The sequence below is a fragment of the Anolis sagrei genome, chromosome 12 (genome assembly GCF_037176765.1).
Source record: "Anolis sagrei isolate rAnoSag1 chromosome 12, rAnoSag1.mat, whole genome shotgun sequence".
Classification (NCBI taxonomy): Eukaryota; Metazoa; Chordata; class Lepidosauria; order Squamata; family Dactyloidae; genus Anolis; species Anolis sagrei.
The window spans coordinates 4,091,512-4,112,669 of record NC_090032.1 but is presented as its reverse complement, the minus strand read 5'-3'; the positions used below and the strand labels follow the sequence as shown (position 1 = coordinate 4,112,669).

The 21,158-nt window shown below is 43.0% G+C and overlaps 1 protein-coding gene across 2 annotated transcripts in view; it reads left to right on the top strand.

Annotated features, from left to right (window-relative positions):
• SNX27 (sorting nexin 27) overlaps nt 1–21,158 on the top strand; it is a 40,266-nt gene that overhangs the window by 12,252 nt on the left and 6,856 nt on the right. For both annotated transcript variants that reach the window (XM_067472330.1, XM_067472329.1), the window contains exons 2-11: nt 9,096–9,327; nt 11,406–11,598; nt 13,067–13,131; nt 13,931–14,035; nt 14,755–14,833; nt 15,336–15,499; nt 17,505–17,594; nt 17,715–17,864; nt 19,954–20,082; nt 20,203–20,262. In XM_067472330.1, the coding sequence (XP_067328431.1) occupies nt 9,096–9,327; nt 11,406–11,598; nt 13,067–13,131; nt 13,931–14,035; nt 14,755–14,833; nt 15,336–15,499; nt 17,505–17,594; nt 17,715–17,864; nt 19,954–20,082; nt 20,203–20,262 (1,267 nt within the window). The remainder of the gene's footprint in view (nt 1–9,095; nt 9,328–11,405; nt 11,599–13,066; nt 13,132–13,930; nt 14,036–14,754; nt 14,834–15,335; nt 15,500–17,504; nt 17,595–17,714; nt 17,865–19,953; nt 20,083–20,202; nt 20,263–21,158) is intronic.

The following is a 21,158-nucleotide window of genomic DNA, read 5'->3' as shown; positions in this document are numbered from 1 at the left end:
TACATACATATAATATATATAATATAATACATATAATACATGCTGTTGCTTTGGTGCCCTTTAAGTGTATCCAAATTAATTTAATTTTTTTAAATTTAATTTTATTGATTTGTTTAGTTTTTATTATATGTTATGTTTTTTTAATATATAATCTTTATTTGAGTTAAAAAACAAGATACATTATTATAATTTAAAAAAGGATAGATACAGAAAAATCAGTAGCTTTGGATGTTTTTATGTTTTTAATTGTATTTATGACATTGTAAGCATTGGATTTTGCCCTGTTAACCGCCTTGAGTGGCCTACAGGCTGAGAAAGGAGGGATACAAATACAGTAAATAAATAAACAAACAAACAAGCAAACTTGGAGCTTATCCCCATTACAAATATGATGGCATTTGGAATATTTTTCAATGCAGATTCCCCCGATTCTGTCTCCTCTCCCACTTCAATCTGAAATAAAGATTGTGTTGTGACTTACAAAATTGTTGTATGGAAATAATAATAATAATAATAATAATAATAATAATGATGATGATGATGATGACTCTGGCACAGCTTCAGAAAAGTTGTTCATTGTTGGCAGAAATGTATCCAATTGTCTGGTGATTATGTGTGGGTCACATTCTTGCCTTGCTTGGCTATTGGAAGATCTGTGCATGATGGGTACCCAGGATGCTGACACCTGAAATGAAAGCTCACAGACTTCTTCCGTGACGGCTTCAGAAAACTTGTTCATCATTGGCAGAAATGTATCCAATTGTCTGGTGATTATGTGTGGGTCACATTCTTGCTTTGCTCGGCTATCGGAAGATCTGTGCATGATGGGTACCCAGGATGCTGACGCCTGAAGTGAAAACGCACAGACTTCTTCTATGACGGCTTTAGGAAACTTGTTCATCGTTGGCAGAAATCCAATTGTCTGGTGATTATGTGTGGGTCACATTCTTGCTTTGCTTGACTATCGGAAGATCTGTGCACGATGGGTACCCAGGATGCTGACGCCTGAAGTGAAAGCACACAGATTTCTTCTGTGATGGCTTCAGAAAAGTTGTTCATCGTTGGCAGAAATGTATCCAATTGTCTGGTGATTATGTGTGGATCACATTCTTGCTTTGCTTGGCTATCGGAAGATCTGTGCACGATGGGTACCCAGGATGAGAGAACTGTGAGACTCTGGTTGCGGAAACAGAGGGTCAACTTATTCCATGATGGCTTCAGAAAACTTGTTCATCGTTGGCAGAAATGTATCCAATTGTATGGTGATTATGTGTGGGTCACATTCTTGCTTTGCCTGGCTATCAGAAGATCTGTGCACAATGGGTACCCAGGATGCTGACACCTGAAATGAAAGCGCACAGACGTCTTCCATGACAGCTTCAGAACACTTGTTCATCGTTGGCAGAAATGTATCCAATTGTCTGGTGATGATGTGGAAAAGTGAATGGTGGTAGCTAAAGAGCACATTTGAAGGATTATTTCTGCGTTTGATTTCTTAAAATATTCCCATCCAAACCCAAGTAACGAAGGTGGAGACATTACTTTTCATCCAACCCTCGTAGTAATAGTAGTAGTAGTAAGAGGAGGAAGAAGAAGAAGAGGAGGAGGAGGAGGAGACTGAGGAGGAGGAGATTGGATGACAGTCATCCGTTGCGGGTTTTAAACTGGTCACTTGAGAGATATCGAGAAGAGGCTTCAAGAGGGGAAAAGGTGACTCTTGGAGCTTTCCAGAGAGGACCATTTCCTTCCAGAGTTAAAAGTCAAATGATCTGAAATTATTAACCGGCCAATGGGGAGTGAATCAGGTCACGTAGTCCATCGAGGCAAGAGTAGACAGAATGGGAGGTAGAAGGAACTTTAGAAAGCAGGACGAAGAGGGTGCCTCAAACGGGAAGCGGATGGACGAGTTTCGTATGGGACTTTTTGTGCCACCCTCTGATGAGTGGGCCTGTGCTCCTTATACCTGAAGGGCATCAAGCCAGGCAGGAGTGGGCAACCATAAAACCCCCAGGAAGCCAAGCAAGAAGCTCCCCAGGTCTTCCTTATGGAACCTTGTCCTCCTTGTCCTCTCCTGTCCTGGATGCCCAGGCTGAATCATGAGGTCACATGCCAGCCTGGGCAAAGGAACAAAAGCCAGCCTCTTTCTCATGCCGCAACGCAAAGATGCACATCCTTAAAAGGGCAGGTTAAGTGGGCTGAGGCTGCCCGGCGCATACAAAGCAGAAGGCCTCGCGTTTGGGGTTTTGCATGTTAAGTTGGATTCTGGCCCTTCCTCTGCGCAGGGATCATTTTGGCATTTCCAAATGGTTGAGCCGTGTAGCAGGACATCGTATTCCTCTATAGCTTTCCACCTGAACGCTGCTTTCTGGACCCTTGCAGGTTAATGGGATTTGGCCCATTAATCTGAGCTTCTCTCCTGTATTCCCATGTTCATACCTTCTCTTGTTAGCAAGCAGTATGTTTACCCCTCCTTGTGTATTTATTTATTTATGACACAAACTGTACCTGACACGCGTTGCTGTGGTCAAGCTTCCCTCCTTCTTTCTCCCCTTCTTTCTCTCCTTCTTTCCCTCCTTCCTTTGCTCCCTGTTTCTTTCCTTCCTTCCTTCCTTCCTTCCTTCCTTCCTTCCTTCCTTCCTTTGCTTTTTGTTTCCATCCTTCCTTCCCTCTTTCCTTCTTTCCTTCCCTCCCTCTTTCTCTCCTTCTTTACTTCCTTCCTTCACTCCCTCTTTCCTTCCATCCCCTTTTTCTTTCCTTCTCTCTTTCCTTCCTTCACTCCCTCTTGCCTTCCCTCCTTCTTTCTCTCCTTCTTTCCCTCCTTCCTTTGCTCCCTCTTTCCTTCCTTCCTTCCTTCCTTCCTTCCCTTTTTTCTTTCCATCTTTCTTTCCTTCCTTCCTTCCCTACCTCTTTCCTTCCTTCCTTCGCTTTTTGTTTCCATCCTTCTCTCTTTCCTTCTTTCCTTCCCTCCCTCTTTCTCTCCTTCTTTACTTCCTTCCTTCACTCCCTCTTTCCTTCCATCCCCTTTTTCTTTCCTTCTCTCTTTCCTTCCTTCCTCTTGCCTTCCCTCCTTCTTTCTCTCCTTCTTTCCCTCCTTCCTTTGCTCCCTCTTTCCTTCCTTCCTTCCCTACCTCTTTCCTTCCTTCCTTCGCTTTTTGTTTCCATCCTTCTCTCTTTCCTTCTTTCCTTCCCTCCCTCTTTCTCTCCTTCTTTACTTCCTTCCTTCACTCCCTCTTTCCTTCCATGCCCTTTTTCTTTCCTTCTCTCTTTCCTTCCTTCACTCCCTCTTGCCTTCCCTCCTTCTTTCTCTCCTTCTTTCCCTCCTTCCTTTGCTCCCTCTTTCCTTCCTTCCTTCCTTCCTTCCCTTTTTTCTTTCCATCTTTCTTTCCTTCCTTCCTTCCCTACCTCTTTCCTTCCTTCCTTCGCTTTTTGTTTCCATCCTTCTCTCTTTTCTTCCCTCCCTCCTTCTCTACCTCCTACCTTCGCACACTCTTTCCTTCCATCCCTTTTTTCTTTCCTTCACTCTTTCCTTCCTTCACTTCCTCTTTCCTTCCTTCCCTCTTTTTCTTTTCCTTCTACTTTCTCTCCTTTCTTCCTTCTCTACCTCTTTCCTTCCTTCCTTTGCTTTTTGTTTCCATCCTTCCATCTCTCTCTCCTTCTTTCCTTCCCTCCCTCTTTCTCTCCTTCTTTACCTCCTTCCTTCATTCCCTCTTTCCTTTCATATAAAGCCGTTTAGGGCTTGATAGGCCAAAGCCAGCACCGGTGGAGCTGGCGTAACATGGGCGTTGTATGCTCCCTGTATGCCACCCCAGTTATTAACCTGGATGCCTTTTTTGTTGGACTATTTGATACTTCTGAGCAGTCTTCAAAGGCAACCCCATGTAGAGTGCGTTGCAGTAGTCTATCCTAGATGTAATGAGAGCGTGGACCACCGTGGCCAAGTCTGACTTCCCAAGGTACGGGTGCAGCTGACGCACAAGATTTAATTTAGCCCCAAAAGGTAAACATTAGATTTGAGTAAATAGGGGAATTCAAAGTGTTTGGCTTCCTTCCTGCAGGGAGAGCTCACTTCCTCCTTCTTTTTCCCAAACGCTCTCAGTGCTTTGTGACCCTTTTGTTGGAGAAGGGAGCATCATGAGGCCTTTCTCTTCCCACAAAGAGTGTCAGCATTTTGGACTCTTCTACCAACTTCCTTTTGTCTCTCTACTTCCACAATGAGAACAGTTTGCACCTTTTTCAAACCCTAGTAGAACCTTCTGTGTATTTTCCCTCCCGTTTCTGATTATAAGCTCACATATAGCTGGATACTCTGCTAAACTTACGTGGTATACGTGTGTGGGTGAGTGAGAGCGTGTGTGGCTGGAGGAAGGCTTGCACTAGCAAATCCCTTCAAGGAAGGGGGTTCTGCATGGGAAGTTTGGCCCAACTCTGTCGTTGGTGGGGTTCAGAATGCCCTTTGATTGTAGCTGAACTATAAATCCCAGCAAATACAATTCTCAAATGTCAAGGTCTGTTTCCCCCAAACTCTGCCAGTGTTCACATTTGGGCATATTGAGTATTCGTTCCAAGTTTGGTCCAGATCCATCATTGTTTGAGACCATAGTGCTCTCTGGATGTAAGTGAACTACAACTCCCAAACTCTCGGTGTCAATGCCCACCAAACCTTCCAGTATTTTCTGTTGGTCGTGGGAGTTCTGTGTGCCAAGTTTGGTTCAATTCCATCGTTGGTGAAGTTCAGAATGCTCTTTAGTTGTAGGTGAACTATCAATCCCAGCAACTACTACTCCCAAACTCAAGGTCAATGCCCATCAAACCCTTCCAGCATTTTCTGTTGGTCATGGGAGCTCTGTATACCAAGTTTGGTTCAATTCTGTTGGTCGTGGGAGTTCTGTATGCCAAGTTTGGTTCAATTCCATCCTTGGTGGAGTTCAGAATGCTCTTTGGTTGTAGGTGAACTATCAATTCCAGCAACTACAACTCCCAAACTCAAGGTCAATGCCCACCAAACCCTTCCAGTATTTTCAGTTCGTCATGCGAGTTCCGTGTGCCGAGTTTGGTTCAATTCCATCATTGGTGACGTTCAGAATGCTCTTTGGTTGTAGGTGAACTATCAATTCCAGCAACTACAAGTCCCAAACTCAAAGTCAATGCCCATCAAACCCTTCCAGCATTTTCTGTTGGTCATGGGAGTTGTTTGTGCCAAGTTTGGTTCAATTCCATCATTGGTGAAGTTCAGAATGCTCTTTGGTTGTAGGTGAACTATCAATTCCAGCAACCACAACTCCCAAACTCAAGGTCAATGTCCACCAAACCATTCCAGTATTTTCCGTTGGTCATGGGAATTCTATGTGCCAAGTTTGGTTCAATTCCATTGTTGGTGGAGTTCAGAATGCTCTTTTGTTGTAGGTGAACTATCAATCCCAGCAACTACAACTCCCAAACTCAAGATCAATGCCCACCAAACCGTTCTAGCATTTTCTGTTGGTCATGGGAATTCTGTATGCCAAGTTTGGTTCAATTCCATCATTGGTGGAGTTCAGAATGCTCTTTGGTTGTAGGTGATCTATCACCCAGCAACTACAACTCCCAAACTTAAGGTCAATACCCACCAAACCCTTCCAGTATTTTCTTACCAAATATTTCTACAGATAGGCCCCTTTCCGCCTACTTCTTCCAAGCTGTTTTGTATGTGTGAATGTGCACAAAAAAACCCCATGGAATGAGAACACGGTGCGTGTGGGTTTTTTAATTGGGATTTTGAGCACAAGCGGTCCCCAAGGCTCAAGAGTTCGGTCAGAGCAAGTTCAGCGCGACACACAAAAGGCATTAAGATCTGCTCAAATACAAGCTGGAAATTTGGACACGTCCCTAAAGACGTACTTCATTCAACCTATTTCCTGGTCGCAGTGAAAATTGGATGGAGAGGACTCAGAAGCAAGGCATCTCTGATCCTCAACACTCCTTCCAAGGAGCATAACATGTGGCTTTGGTGGACCAAGGCAGGATCACCCTGGTTCCTGACATGGGGCACAATTTGGGAATGAGTTATTAACGGTGCATTTCTTATGGTTCTCATTCACAGTCTACAAATATATAATAGTAGCTGTCCCCTGCCACAGGTTGCTGTGGCCCACATGTGGGTTCTGTGTGGGAGGTTTGGCCCATTTCGCAGAGCTCAGGTGGTGTTGTATTTCAGTGTCAATGTTGGCGTCTGTAGACGTGGCCAGTCCAGTGGAGTTGATGGCGGAGGACCATCACTTCAGTGCTGGTGGTCTTTGCTTCTTCCAGCACGCTGACATTTGTCCACTTGTCTTCCCAAGAGATTTGCAGGATTTTCTGGAGGCATTGTTCCAGAATTGCATGTGACGCCTGTAGACAGTCCACGTCTCGCAGGCATATAGCAGGGTTGGGAGGACAATAGCTTTATAAACAAGCACCTTGGTCTCCCTACGGATATCCAGGTCCTCAAACACTCTTTGCTTCATTCGGAAAAATGCTGCACTTGCAGAGCTCAGGCGGTGTTGTATTTCAGTGTTAGCATTGACGTTTGTAGACAGTCCACGTTTCGCAGGCATATAGCAGGGTTGGGAGGACAATAGCTTTATAAACAAGCACCTTGGTCTCCCTACGGATATCCAGGTCCTCAAACACTCTCTGCTTCATTCAGAAACATGCTGCACTTGCAGAGCTCAAGCGGTGTTGTATTTCAGTGTTAGCATTGACGTTTGTAGACAGTCCACGTTTCGCAGGCATATAGAAGGGTTGGGAGGACAGTAGCTTTATAAACAAGCACCTTGGTCTCCCTACAGATGTCCCAGTCCTCAAACACTCTCTGTTTCATTCGGAAAAGTGCTGCACTCGCAGAGCTCAGGCGGTGTTGTATTTCAGTCTCAATGTTGACGTCTGTAAACAGTCAAATGTTTCGCAGGTGTATACCAGACAGTTCTCTGCTTCATTCAGAAAAATGCTGCACTCGCAGAGCTCAAGCGGTGTTTTATTTCAGTGTCAATGTTGACATTTGTAGACAGTCCACGTTTCGCAGGCATATACCAGGGTTGGGAGGATGATAGCTTTATAAACAAGCACCTTGGTCTCCCTACGGATGTCCCCATCCTCAAACACTCTCTGCTTCATTCGGACGAATGCTGCAGTTGCAGAGCTCAGGGGGTGTTGAATTTCAGTGTCGATGTTGACTTTGGTGGAGAGGTGGCTGCCAGGGCAGCAGAAGTGGTCAACATTTTCTAATGTTACATCATTAAGCTGTATCTCTGGCATTGGAGAGGGATTGGCTGTTGATTGGAAGAACACTTTGGTTTTCTCAATGTTCAATGAGAGGCCGAGCTTCTCGTATGCTTCTGCAAAGGTGTTTAGAGTGGTTTGTAGGTCTTCTTCTGAATGTGCACAGACAACGTTGTCATCAGCATACTGGAGTTCTATAACAGATGTTGTAACCTTGGTTTCGGCTTTCGGTCTGCTGAGGTTGAATAGCTTGCCATCTATCCAATAGCCAGCAGTGCTGTGGAGTCGGAGGAAATCCTGAATTTCTTCAAAACGAAACCTTCTGCCTCGTTGGTTGCATGTTGCCTTGCACAGGGATTCAGGAGCAGCTTCCTGGTTGAGAAATTTCAACCAAAGACTATATTTTAATCAATCTCAGTAGCTGGATGATTCATGTGCTTCCTGCTAATGTTGCACCAGAGTAAATGGGTTATTAATACACACTTGCCATTTATGAAGGAATTGAAAGAAACAGAAATAGAGAAGTCAGAGTCAAGGTTTGCCGTTCCCACTCCTGCAAGCCAGTTCCTTTAGTAAAAGGGACCCATATACGTGGTATACATGTGTGGGTGAGTGAGAGCGTGTGTGGCTGGAGAGACTGGTACCAGCAAATCCCTTCAAGGCAGGGGGTTCTGTGTGGGCAATTTGGCCCAGCTCTGTCGTTGGTGGGGTTCAGAATGCCCTTTGATTGTAGGTGAACTATAAATCCCAGCAACTACAACTCTCAAATGCTAAGGTCTGTTTTCCCCAAACTCTGCCAGTGTTCACATTTGGGCATATTGAGTATTCATGCCAAGTTTGGTCCAGATCCATCATTCTTTGAGTCCATTGTGCTCTCTGGATGTAGGTGAACTACAACTCCCAAACTCAAGGTCAATGCCCACTAAACCTTTCCAGTATTTTCTCTTGGTCATGGGAGTTCTGTGTGCCAAGTTTGGTTCAATTCCATTGTTGGTGGAATTCAGAATGCGCTTCGATTGTAGGTGAACTATCAATCCCAGCAACTACAACTCCCAAATGTCAAGGTTCATTTCCCCAAACTCCACCAGTGTTCGCATTTGGGCATATTGAGTATTCATGCCAAGTTTGGTGCATATCTATCATTGTTTGAGTCCACAGTGCCCTCTGGATGTAGGTGAACTAGAACTTCAAAACTCAAGGTCAATGCCCAGTAGACCCTTCCAGCATTTTCTGTTGGTCAAGTTTAGTTCAATTCCATCATTGGTGGGGTTCAGAATGCTCTTTGATTGTAGGTGAACTATAAATCCCATCAACTACAACTTTCAAATTTGAGGTCAATGCCCACCAAACCCTTCCAGCATTTTCTGTTGGTCGTAGGAGTTCTGTGTGCCAAGTTTGGTTCAATTCCATCATTGGTGGAGTTCAGAATGCTCTTTGGTTGTAGGTGAATTATAAATCCCAGCAACTACAACTCCCAAACTCAAGGTCCATGCCCACCAAACCCTTTCCAGTATTTTCTGTTGGTCATGGGAGTTCTGTGAGCCAAGTTTGGTTCAATTCCATCACTGGTGGAGTTCAGAATGCTCTTTAGTTGTAGGCGAACTATAAATCCCAGCAACTACAATTCCCAAACTCAAGGTCAATGCCCACCAAACCTTTCCAGTATTTTCTCTTGGTCGTGGGAGTTCTGTGTGCCAAGTTTGGTTCAATTCCATCGTTGGTGGAGTTCAGAATGCTCTTGGATTGTAGGTGAACTATAAATCCCTTGAATTTTATGCCTAAGGGTTATTCTATCTGGGAAATCTGATAATGTGGGACTTTACTTCCCTGAACCGCCTATCTCCTTTCCTCCTCACCAGGAACGGGGTGAACGTGGAGGGGGCCACGCACAAGCAAGTGGTGGACCTGATCCGGGCGGGAGAGAAGGAACTGGTCCTGACAGTGTTGTCGGTGCCGCCGCACGAGGCCGACAACCTCGACCCCAGCGACGACTCTCTGGGCCAGTCCTTCTACGACTACACCGAGAAGCAGGCCGTGCCCATCTCCATCCCCACCTACAAGCATGTGGAACAGAATGGTGAGAAGTTTGTGGTGAGTACCAGTCCCGAGTGGGGATCTCCACCCGGCACATCCGCCTTACGGTTGGTTGCCTTCAAAGGGCTGTTGAATCGATGGATGGAAAACTATAGATAGTTTTTGGCTTGTTGTGAGTTTTTCGAGATCATGATCCAGAAGCATTCTCTCCTGACTTGCCCACATCTATGGCAGGCATCTTCAGAGGTTGTGAGGTCTGTTGGAAACTAGGCAAGTGGGGTCTATATACTGTATATACCCGAGTATTGTTTTTCAGCCCATTATTATTATTATTATTATTATTATTATTATTATTATTATTTTACTCTATTATTATTATTATTCTTTCCTTCCTTCTCTTTTCCTACCTTTCTTCCATCCTTCCCTTCCTCCCTTATGTCCTTTCTTCCTTTTCTCTTTCCTTTATCCTTCCTTTCTTTCCTTCCACTCTTTTCTTCATCCCTTCCTTCCTTTTCTTTTCCTTCCTTCCCTTCCTCTCTTTCATCCTTCCTTCCTTCCTTCTCTTCATCTTTCCTTTCTTTCCTCCTTCCTTCCCTCTCCCTCTTTCTCCTCCCATCCTTTCCTTCCTACCTTTTGTCCTTCCTTCTCTCTTTCCTCCCTCTCTTTCTCTTTCCCCTTCCTTCCTTCCTTCCTTCCTTCCTTCCTTCCTTCCTTCCTTCCTTCCTTCCTTCCTTCCCCTTTTGTCTTTCCTTCCTTTTCTCTTTCCTTTACCCTTCCCTTCCTTCTATCTTTCTCTTCATCCCTTCCTTCCTTTCCTTTTCCTTCCCTTCCTTTCTTCCATCCTCCCCTTCCTCCCTTTTGCCCATCCTTCCTTCCTTCTCTCTTTCCTTTATCCCTTCCTTCTCTTTTCCTTCCTTTCTTCTATCCTTCCCTTCCTCCCTTATGTCCTTCCTTCCTTTTCTCTTTCCTTTATCCTTCCTTTCTTTCCTTCCACTCTTTTCTTCATCTCTTCCTTCTTTCCTTTTCTTTTCCTTCCTTCCCTTCCTCTCTTTCATCCTTCCTTCCTTCTCTTCGTCTTTCCTTCCTTTCCTCTTTCCTCCTTCCCTCTCTCCCTCTTTTTCCTCCCATCCTTTCCTTCCTACCTTTCGTCCTTCCTTCTCTCTTTCCTCCCTCTCTTTCTCTTTCCCCTTCCTTCCTTCCCTCCCTCCCTCCTTCTTTTCCCTTTTGTCTTTCCTTCCTTCTCTCTTTCCTTTATCCTTCCCTTCCTTCCATCTTTCTCTTCATCCCTTCCTTCCTTTCTTCCATCCTCCCCTTCCTCCCTTTTGTCCGTCCTTCCTTCCTTCTCTCTTTCCTTTATCTCTTCCTTTCTTCTCTTTTCCTACCTTTCTTCCATCCTCCCCTTTCTCCCTTTTGTCCGTCCTTCCTTCCTTCTCTCTTTCCTTTATCTCTTCCTTCCTTCTCTTTTCCTTCCTTTCTTCCATCCTCCCCTTCCTCCCTTTTGTCCATCCTTCCTTCCTTCTCTCTTTCCTTTATCCCTTCCTTCCTTCTCTTTTCCTTCCTTTCTTCCATCCTCCCCTTCCTCCCTTTTGTCCTTCCTTCCTTCCTTCCTTCCTTTTCTCTTTCCTTTATCCTTCCTTTCTTTCCTTCCACTCTTTTCTTCATCCCCTTCTTCCTTCCTTCCTTCCTTCCTTCCTTCTCTTTTCCTTCCTTCCCTTCCACCCTTTCATCCTTCCTTCCTTCTCTTCATCTTTCCTTCCTTCCTTCCCTCCCTCCTTGCTCTCTCCCTCTTTCTCCTCCCATCCTTTCCTTCTTCCCTTTTTTCTTTCCTTCCTTCTCTCTTCCTTCTTCCTTCCTTCCTTCCATCCATCACGAGGCATCCAGTCATCCTAGCGCAGGGAGTGCTAGCATTCAGCTCCCAAATTACTTTGTCCATTCCTGGTCTAGAGCAAGAAAACCCTTTTTGTCAAGTTGCTATGAACTACAAATCCCATTCCCCCTGCCCTTTAGGTATGCTAGCTGGCACTTATGGGAGTTCTAGTGCAAAACCTCTGGAGCAATCTTGGGTTTTAAAGTACAACGAAGGCCAGAGAGTAGAGGCTCTGTGACACGGCTGCTCTCCTTGTCTCCCTATTCAGGTCTATAACGTTTATATGGCGGGGAGGCAGCTTTGCTCCAAGCGGTACCGGGAATTTGCCATCTTGCACCAGAACCTGAAGCGGGAGTTTGCCAACTTCACCTTTCCTCGCCTGCCGGGCAAGTGGCCCTTCTCCCTCTCCGAACAGCAGCTGGACGCCCGGCGGAGGGGCCTGGAGGAATACCTCGAGAAAGGTAGTCAAGGCTTTGCCGGCTTGGCAAAGATGGCACACTCTGAAGGAAAGGATGGCCATGTTGCTGGGCCTGGCATTTGGAGGACTTAATAATAATAATGATGATGATGATGATGATGATGATGATGATGATGATGATGCAGGATATGAGTAAACATTATTAATAATGTTTTCTTATATCCCACATTATTATTATTATTATCATCATCATCATCATCGTCATCATCATCTAGGGATCTTGGGACCCATATCCTTGTGAAGAGAACTGCAGGATATAAGTAAACATTATTATTATTATTATTATTATTATTATTATTATTATGTTTACTTATATCCTGCTTTTTCTCTCCACGATAATATGGGTCCCAACATCCCTAGGTGATGATGATAATAATAATGTAGGATATAAGTAAACATTATTATTATTATTATTAGTAGTAGTAGTAGTAGTAGTAGTATGTTTACTTATATCCTGCTTTTTCTCTCCACAAGGATATATGTTCCTAGATGATGATGACAATTATGCAGAATATACGTAATAATAATAATAATAATAATAATAATTGCTTATATCCTGCTTTTTCTCTCCACAAGGATATGGGTCCCAAGATCCCTAGATGATGATAATAATAATGTGGGATATAAGTAAACGTTATTATTATTATTATTATTATTATTATTATTATTATTATTATTATTATTGTGTTTACTTATATTCTGCTTTTTCTCTCCATGAGGATATGGATTCTTAGATGATGGTGATGATGATAATAATAATAATACTAATAATAATGCAGGATATACGTAATAATAATAATAATAATAATAATAATAATGTTTATTTATATCCTACTTTTTCTCTCCGCAAGGATATCGGTCCCTAGATGATGATGATGATGATGATAATAATAATGCAAAATATAAGTAAACATTATTATTATTACGTTTACTTATATCCTGCTTTTTCTCTCCACAAGGAAATGGGTTCCTAAATGATGATGATGATGATGATGATAATGCAGGATATAAGTAAACATAATAATCATAATCATAATAATGCAGAATCTAAGTATACATAATAATAATAGTAATAATGTGGGATATAAGTAAACAATAATAATAATAATAATAATAATAATAATAATGTTTACTTATATCCTGCTTTTTCTCTCCATGAGGTAATGGGTCCCTAGATCCCTCAATGATGATGATGATGATGATGTGGGATATAAGTAAACATAATAATAATAATAATAATAATAATAATAATAATGTTTACTTATATCCTGCTTTTTCTCTCCACGAGGTAATGGGTCCCTAGATCCCTCAATGATGATGATGATGATGATGATGATAATAATGTGGGATATAAGTAAACATAATAATAATAATAATAATAATAATAATAATAATAATAATATGTATCCATGACTTTTCTGTAGCTTTTACTTTTCTTCTTGGTTCCACAGTGTGCTCCATCCGGGTCATTGGGGAGAGCGACATCATGCAGGAGTTCTTGTCAGAATCGGATGAGGTAGGCCAGACCGTCCCAGATGCTTTGCAAGAGGTGCTAGCATTGTTGTTGTTGTTGTTGTTGTTGTTGTTGTTGTTATGTTTATTTATTTATTTATACCCCATTTTTTGTTATGTCTATTTATTCATACCCCACTTTTTCCTCTCTAAGCGGCTTACATTTAAAGCATTTCAACCCAATTTAAAATCCACAAATATACAAACATCAACACAGAATTAAACATCAACAGTATTTAAAAACTCCATAAAACTGTTTCAAAAACCAGCTAGAATTCTTATATGGGGTGTTGCATGTGAGGGAGCATGTGCAGAGGCAAAAGAATCCCAAAATTGGAAGAGACCCCAAGGGCCATCCAGTCCAATCCCCTTGTACCGGGCAGGAAAACACAATCAAAGCCCCCCTGACAGATGGCCATCCAGCCTCTGCTTAAGAACCTCCAGAGAAGGACTCCAAGGTAGCATATTCCACTGTTGAATAACTCTTGTCATGAACAACTGTCTGCTGATGTAGTCCCAAAGTTGTAAATGAATGATAGACGTCTTCCATCTTGGACCCATCTCCGTTTCCAGGCCAGATGTTGATATTCTTGATTGGTGTTGACAAACACAAGGCTTGTGTTGACTTCCTTCTTAATGTTGCAAACATTTCATTAACTTGAAAGAACAGTTGTCCCAATTCTTATCAGAGTTTACTTTTCTTCTGTTATTAGCAACTTTTAATTACAGTCCAGCAAGCAGGTAGTTAGTCATTGCAGGCCTGGGTGTTGGCTTTGGTGGAACTCTGTGTATTTTCCTCCCAGAACTACAACGGGGTGTCGGACGTGGAGCTCCGAGTGGCCCTCCCAGACATCACGACGGTCACTGTCCGGGTCAAGAAGAACAGCACCACCGACCAGGTGTATCAGGTGAGCAGGAGATGCTTTCCGTCAGGTGCGAAGGAGCCGTTTGTGTCCGAGGGAGGCACCCCCCGCCCCCAATGAATGGAGATATTGCATGATATGGACGGTTAAGACTGGATCACCAGCTCTTTGTTTGCCCTTGTGTTAGCCCAGGACAAGTTATAATTCCTTTGCTCCTTCTCTTCTTTCTCACCTTCTCTTCGTTCTCAATTTTCTATCATTTGCTCCTCCCCTTCTTTCTCTTTCTCACCTTCTCTTCTTTCTTAACTTTCCGTCTTTTGCTCATTTTCTTCCTTCTCAACTTCCTATCATTTGCTCGTTCCCTTCTTTCTCTTTCTCACCTTCTCTTCTTTCTTAACTTTCCATCTTTTGCTCATTCTCTTCCTTCTCAACTTCCTATCATTTGCTCCTTCCCTTCTTTCTCTTTCTCAACTTCTCTTCTTTCTCAACTTCCTATCATTTGCTCCTTCTCTGCTTTCTCTTTCTCACTTTCTCTTCTTTCTCAACTTCCTATCCTTTGCTCCTTCTCTTCTCAAATTCTTACCATTTGCTCCTTCCCTTCTTTCTCACCTTCTCTTCGCTCTCAACTTCCTATGATTTGCTCCTTCTCTTCCATTTGCCCCAGTAGTTTCAAAGGCTATGGAGATGCCAAGTCTCTCCTGCAGAAGGGAAATTCTCGTTGGTCTCAGCGCCTTTTTCTTCCCTTTCTTCCCTTTGCACCCCAGGCTGTCGCCGCCAAAGTGGGGATGGACAGCACGACCGCCAACTACTTTGCCTTGTTTGAAGTGATAAATCACTCTTTTGGTAAGGAGGGCCATTGACTGCTTTCTGCATTTCTGAATGGTATGATGGGAGCGTTGGGGGTCAACAACAAGATGCTGGGGAATCTTCCTAAGAAGATGAGGAGAATGATGGGGTTTTTTTGAGTCTGTGTTTGATCAGGCTGAAACACAGGCAGAATTGCAGGCCGTAGATTGAAAGATAGAGGATGTTTGGGATTCCGTTTCGCTTGGGAATTGGCTTTTAGAAGGAGTTTTCCCATGATATCAGATTAGGCCTCTGCACTGAGAGAGTGAAGGAAAGGATTAATTCGAAGGTCAGAAAGACTGTTGAGAAGCAGTCCTTGAAGCCCAGGTATTGAAGGGATGACCTCGTGGCTTCTTGGTCAAGTTTGAGCTTAAATTAAGTGATGTTTTCTTAGTCTATTGAGAGCAGACAGTGTTGTCGGCAATAGGAAATTGTGCGGGCCCGTCTGACGGGGCTTGTTCTCTTTCCCCCTTTGTGGGATCCTCGCTCGGCCCCACAGTGCGGAAGCTGGCTCCCAACGAGTTCCCCCACAAGCTCTATGTGCAGAACTACACCTCGGCCGTCCCCGGGACCTGCCTGACCATCCGGAAATGGCTCTTCACCACGGAAGAGGAAATCCTCTTGAACGACAACGACCTAGCAGTCACCTATTTCTTCCACCAGGTGGGACCTTCGTGAGGTTTGTTTACATGCAAAGGGGGCAAGCAAGCGGTGGGCAGCTCCGTAGGGCTGGGTCAAGTTAGGGCTCGTGGATGAACAATCCTTTCAAACTGTACTGGCGTAGTGATGCCTGCCTTGACAACAGAGAGGTCTTGGGAGTCCTAGTGGACCACAAGTTGAACATGAGCCAACAATGTGATACAGCAGCTTAAAAAAGCCAATGCAATTCTAGGCTTCATTGAAAGGAGTCTAATGTGTAGTTCAAGGGAAATCATAGTAACGCTCTACTCTGCTTTGGTCAGACCTCTTTGGTCAGGCCTACTTCCAGGTCCTGATAGATAGATAGATAGATAGATAGATAGATAGATAGAAGAATGATGGACCTAAGATAGGCCTACCTCCAGGTCCCAAGAGAGAGAGAGAGAGAGAGAGAGATCGATGGCTGAGTGATGGACCTAAGATAGGTCTACCTCCAGGTCCAGATAGATAGATAGATAGATAGATAGATAGATAGATAGATGGAAGAATGATAGACCTAAATAGGCCTACCTCCAGGTCCCGATAGATAGATAGATAGATAGATAGATAGATAGATAGATAGATAGATAGAAGAATGATGGACCCGAGATAGGCCACCTCCAGGTCTCGATAGGTAGGTAGGTAGGTAGGTAGGTAGGTAAATAATAGAGTGATGGACCTAAGACAGTCCTACTTCCTGGTCTCAATAGATAGATAGATTGATGGATAGAAGAATGATGGACCTAAGATAGGTCTACCTCCAGGTCCCAATAGATAGATAGATAGATAGATAGATAGATAGATAGATAGATGAAAGATGAACCTAAGATAGACCTACCTCCAGATCTCGATAGGTAGTTAGGTAGATAATAGATGATGGACCTAAGACAGGCCTACCTGCAGGTCCCAATAGATAGATAGATAGATAGATAATATAGTGATGGACTAAGATAGACCTACCTCCAGTTCTCGTTCAGTAGGTAGTTAATAGATGATGGACCTAAGACAGGCCTACCTCCATATCCCAATAGACAAACAGACAGACAGACAAACAGATGATAGTGATGGACCTAAAACAGACCTACCTCCAGGTTTCAATTGATAGGTAGGTAGGGAGGTAGGTAGGTAGATAGAAGAGTGATGGACCTAAGATAGGCCTACCTCCAGGTCTTGATAGATAGGTAGTTAGGTAGATAATAGATGATGGACCTAAGACAGGCTTACCTCCAAGTCTCAATAGATAGATAGATAGCTAGGTAGATAGATAGATAGATAGATAGATAGATAGATAGATAGATAGATAATAGTGATGGACCTAAGACAGGCCTACCTCCAGGTCCCAATAGATAGGTAGGTAGGCAGATAATAGATGATGGACCTAAGACAAGTCTACCTGCAAGACCCAATAGATAGATAGATAGATAGATAGATAGATAGATAGGACATGATGGACCCAAGACAGGCCTACCTTCAGGTCACAATAGATATTTATTTATTTATTTTATTTACTATGCTTGTATACCGCCTCTCTCAGCCCCGAGGCGACTCGAGGAGGTGATAGATAGATAGATAGATCGATAGGTGATGGACCTAAGATAGATAGATAGATAGATAGATAGATAGATAGAAGAATGATGGACCTAAGATAGGTCTCGATAGGTAGGTAGGTCGGTAGGTAGATAATGGAGTGATGGACCTAAGACAGTCCTACTTCCTGGCCTCAATAGATAGATAGATAGATAGATAGAGAATTTTAAACAGAGATTGGATGGCGATCTGTCAGGAGGGCGCTCTTCCTGCATGTCAGAATAGGGTTGGACTGGATGCCCTTTGGGTCCAACTCTAGGATTCTGTGAAAAGGAGGCTTAATTAATTCCCAGAAGTGTGGGAATTCTGGTGGGGAACGTGGGCCAGGGGTGAGATGCCAGCACTTTGCAGGATCAGGGATTGAAAGGCTGAGCGTCTTGTGAATGCCGCTTGTGTCTTCCAGGCCGTCGATGACGTGAAGAAGGGCTACATCAAGGCTGAGGAGAAGTCCTACCAGTTGCAGAAGCTCTGCGAGCAACGGAAGATGGTCATGGTAAGATTGAGCCTCTTCTCTGATGGTGGGCTTCCAACCACTTCACTTGTTGAGAAGGAAGCAGGATGCAGTGATGTCCGCCCTGAACGACCTCCTCTTCCTTCTGGCTCTTCTCCGCAGTACCTGAACATGTTGCGGACCTGCGAGGGCTACAACGAGATCATCTTCCCGCACTGCTCCTGCGACTCCCGCCGCAAGGGCCACGTGATCACAGCCATCAGCATCAAGCACTTTAAGCTCCACGCCTGCACCGAGGAGGGCCAGCTGGAGGTCAGCCCTTGGGGACCGAGGCGGGAGGCATTAAAAAATGCTTCTTTAAATATACAGTGCATATATCTGCGAGAACATCTCTCTGAGGGTCTCTAGGTCCTCCAGGGGATGTTGACCTGTTCATTTACGTATGGTGTTGCTGCTATGTCATTTTATCTTTACGTGCGGCACCTTGGGTGCTTTTGTGAGCTGCCCTGAGTCTTGTCATGGGAGATGGGGCAAGGTTGCAAATACAGTTTGTAAAAATTATTATTACAGTGTTCTCTCGCTACTTTGCAGTTTGATTTTGGGGACTCGCTGTTTCACAGATTTTTATTTATTTTTATTTATTTACTAGTTTGGGGACCCGGCGCTGCCCGGGTTATTTGGAAAGGAATTGTGTGCCAAGGTTGGTCTTTATCAGTTATTTATGTGGCTTGCATTGCTCTCAGGAATTTAGTGGAGGTACTGCAAGTCCCATCATCCATGGTTGATCCTCCTCCAAATACTAGCAGGATGTAGAGTGGGTCATAGGGGCTCTGTGTGCCAAGTTTGGTCTTGATCAGTCATTGGATGAGGGTTGCAGTGGTCTCGGGGAGTGAGTGAAGGTACTTCAAGTCCCATCATCCATAGTCCATCCTCCTCTAAACTACACCAGGATGTAGAGTGGGTCATAGGGACTCTGTGTGCCAAGTTTGGTCTTGATCAGTCATTGGGTGAGGGTCTCAGCGGCCTCAGGAAGTGAGTGGAGATACTTCAAATCCCATCAGCCATGGTCCATCCTCATCCATACTGCACCAGGATGTAGAGTGGGTCATGGGGGTTCTGTGTGCTAAGTTTGGTCTCAATCAGTCATTGGATGAGGGTTGCAGCAGTCTCAGGGGGTGAGTAAAGGTACTTCAAGTCCCATCATCCGTGAGCCATCCTCCTCCAAACTGCAGTAGGGTGTAGAGTGGGTCATGGGGGCTCTGTGTGCTAAATTTGGTCTTGGTCAGTCATTGGATGAAGGTTGCAGTGGTCTTGGGAAGTGAGTTGAGGTACTTCAAGTCCCATCATCCATGGTCCATCCTCCTCTAAACTACACCAGGATGGAGAGTGGGTCATGGGGGCTCTGTGTGCCAAGTTTGGTCTCGATCAGTCATTGGATGAGGGTCACAGCAGTCTCGGGAAGTCAGTAGAGGTACTTCAAGTCCCATCATCCATGGTCCATCCTCCTCCAAACTGCAGTAGGATGTAGAGTGGGTCATGGGGGCTCTGTGTGCTAAGTTTGGTCTTGATCAGTCTTCGTTGGAGGCTGGTAAGAAAATAATATATAAAATATATAAAATAATATATAAATATTAAAATTAATATAGCGTCCTTACTTTGTGGATTTTCACTCATTGCGGGTTCCGTCCTGGAACAGAACCCCCACGATAAGTGAGGGAACACTGCATTATTATTATTATTATTATTATTATTATTATTATTATTTTCTTATGTTCACACTATACATTATTATTATTATTATTATTATTATTATTATTATTATTATATTCTTATGTTCACACTATACATTATTATTATTATTATTATTTTCTTGTTATGTTCACACTATACATTATTATTATTATATTCTTGTTATGTTCGCACTATACATTATTATTATTATTATTATTATTATTATATTCTTGTTATGTTCACACTATACATTATTATTATTATTATTATATTTTTCTTATGTTCACACTATGCATTATTATTATTATTATATTTTTCTTATGTTCACACTATACATTATTATTATTATTATTATATTTTTCTTATGTTCACACTATGCATTATTATTATTATTATTATATTTTTCTTATGTTCACACTATACATTATTATTATTATTATTATTATTATATTGTTATGTTTGCACTATACATTATTATTATTTATATTCTTGTTATGTTCACGCTATACATTATCATTATTATATTCTTGTTATGTTCGCACTATACATTATTATTATTATTATATTCTTATGTTTACACTATACATTATTATTATTATTATTATTATTATTATTATTATATTCTTGTTATGTTCGCACCTCTACATACTACACGTTTCTCTCCTTCCAGAACCAGGTCATAGCCTTTGAATGGGACGAGATGCAGCGATGGGACACGGACGAGGAGGGCATGGCCTTCTGCTTCGAGTACGCCCGAGGGGAGAAGAAGCCGCGATGGGTGAAGATCTTCACCCCTTACGTAAGCGGAGGGACAGTCCCTGGGGTTGGCCACCAGGGGGCGCCATGAGGACGTTGTAGCGAGGGAGAGGCCTCTGGAGGAGTGACGCTTCCTTCCTTCCTTCCTCCCTTCTCTCCGCAGTTTAACTACATGCACGAGTGTTTCGAGCGGGTTTTCTGCGAACTCAAGTGGCGGAAAGAGGTGAGGGTCGGCGACTCAGATGTGATCCATATTCTGGGGATTTTTCACCTTTCTCCTCCAATCAGTTCTATTTTTTGAGATACAGGACATATGACTTACAGAACCCAATTTGGAATCCCCATGATAATTCTGTTTTAATCTATGTAAATAAAAATGTAATGTTTGTGTGATTAACACAACTCAAAAACCACTGGACTAATTGACACCGATCAGGCCAACAAGTGACCATCACTCATTAAGACACTGAAAAACACAGCAGAAGAGACTTAAAAAGCCAAAAAACAAAAAAAAATTGCAACGCATGCTCAAAACCACATATATACACAAACACACACATATACACATGTATATATACACACAAAACATATACACAGACTGGGCCACAGCAACGTGTGGGAGGAGACAGCTAGTGGTTTATATATATATATATATATATATATATATATATATATATCTTCTATATAAATAAAAATGTCATGTTTGTTTGTGGGATTAACGTAACTCAAAAACCACTGGAAACAACACACCTAACAGTCTAACGAGTGTCCATCACCCATAAACACACACACACACACAAAACCCCAGCAGACCAGACTTTAAAACCCCCAAAATACACCATATATTCATATACACATAGACTCATATACATATGCACATGCACACATTCATACACACACAGGTACAAACACAAATACACACAATACACACATACATATATACATATACACATGCACACACATATACATATCCACATACATACATACATATATACACACAAATATGCATATATACAAGCACACACATATACACAGTATGCATGTACACATATATGTATACAAAACTGACTGTGAGAGCCGTTCAGCAGTGGAACTCTCTGCCCCGGAGTGTGGTGGAGG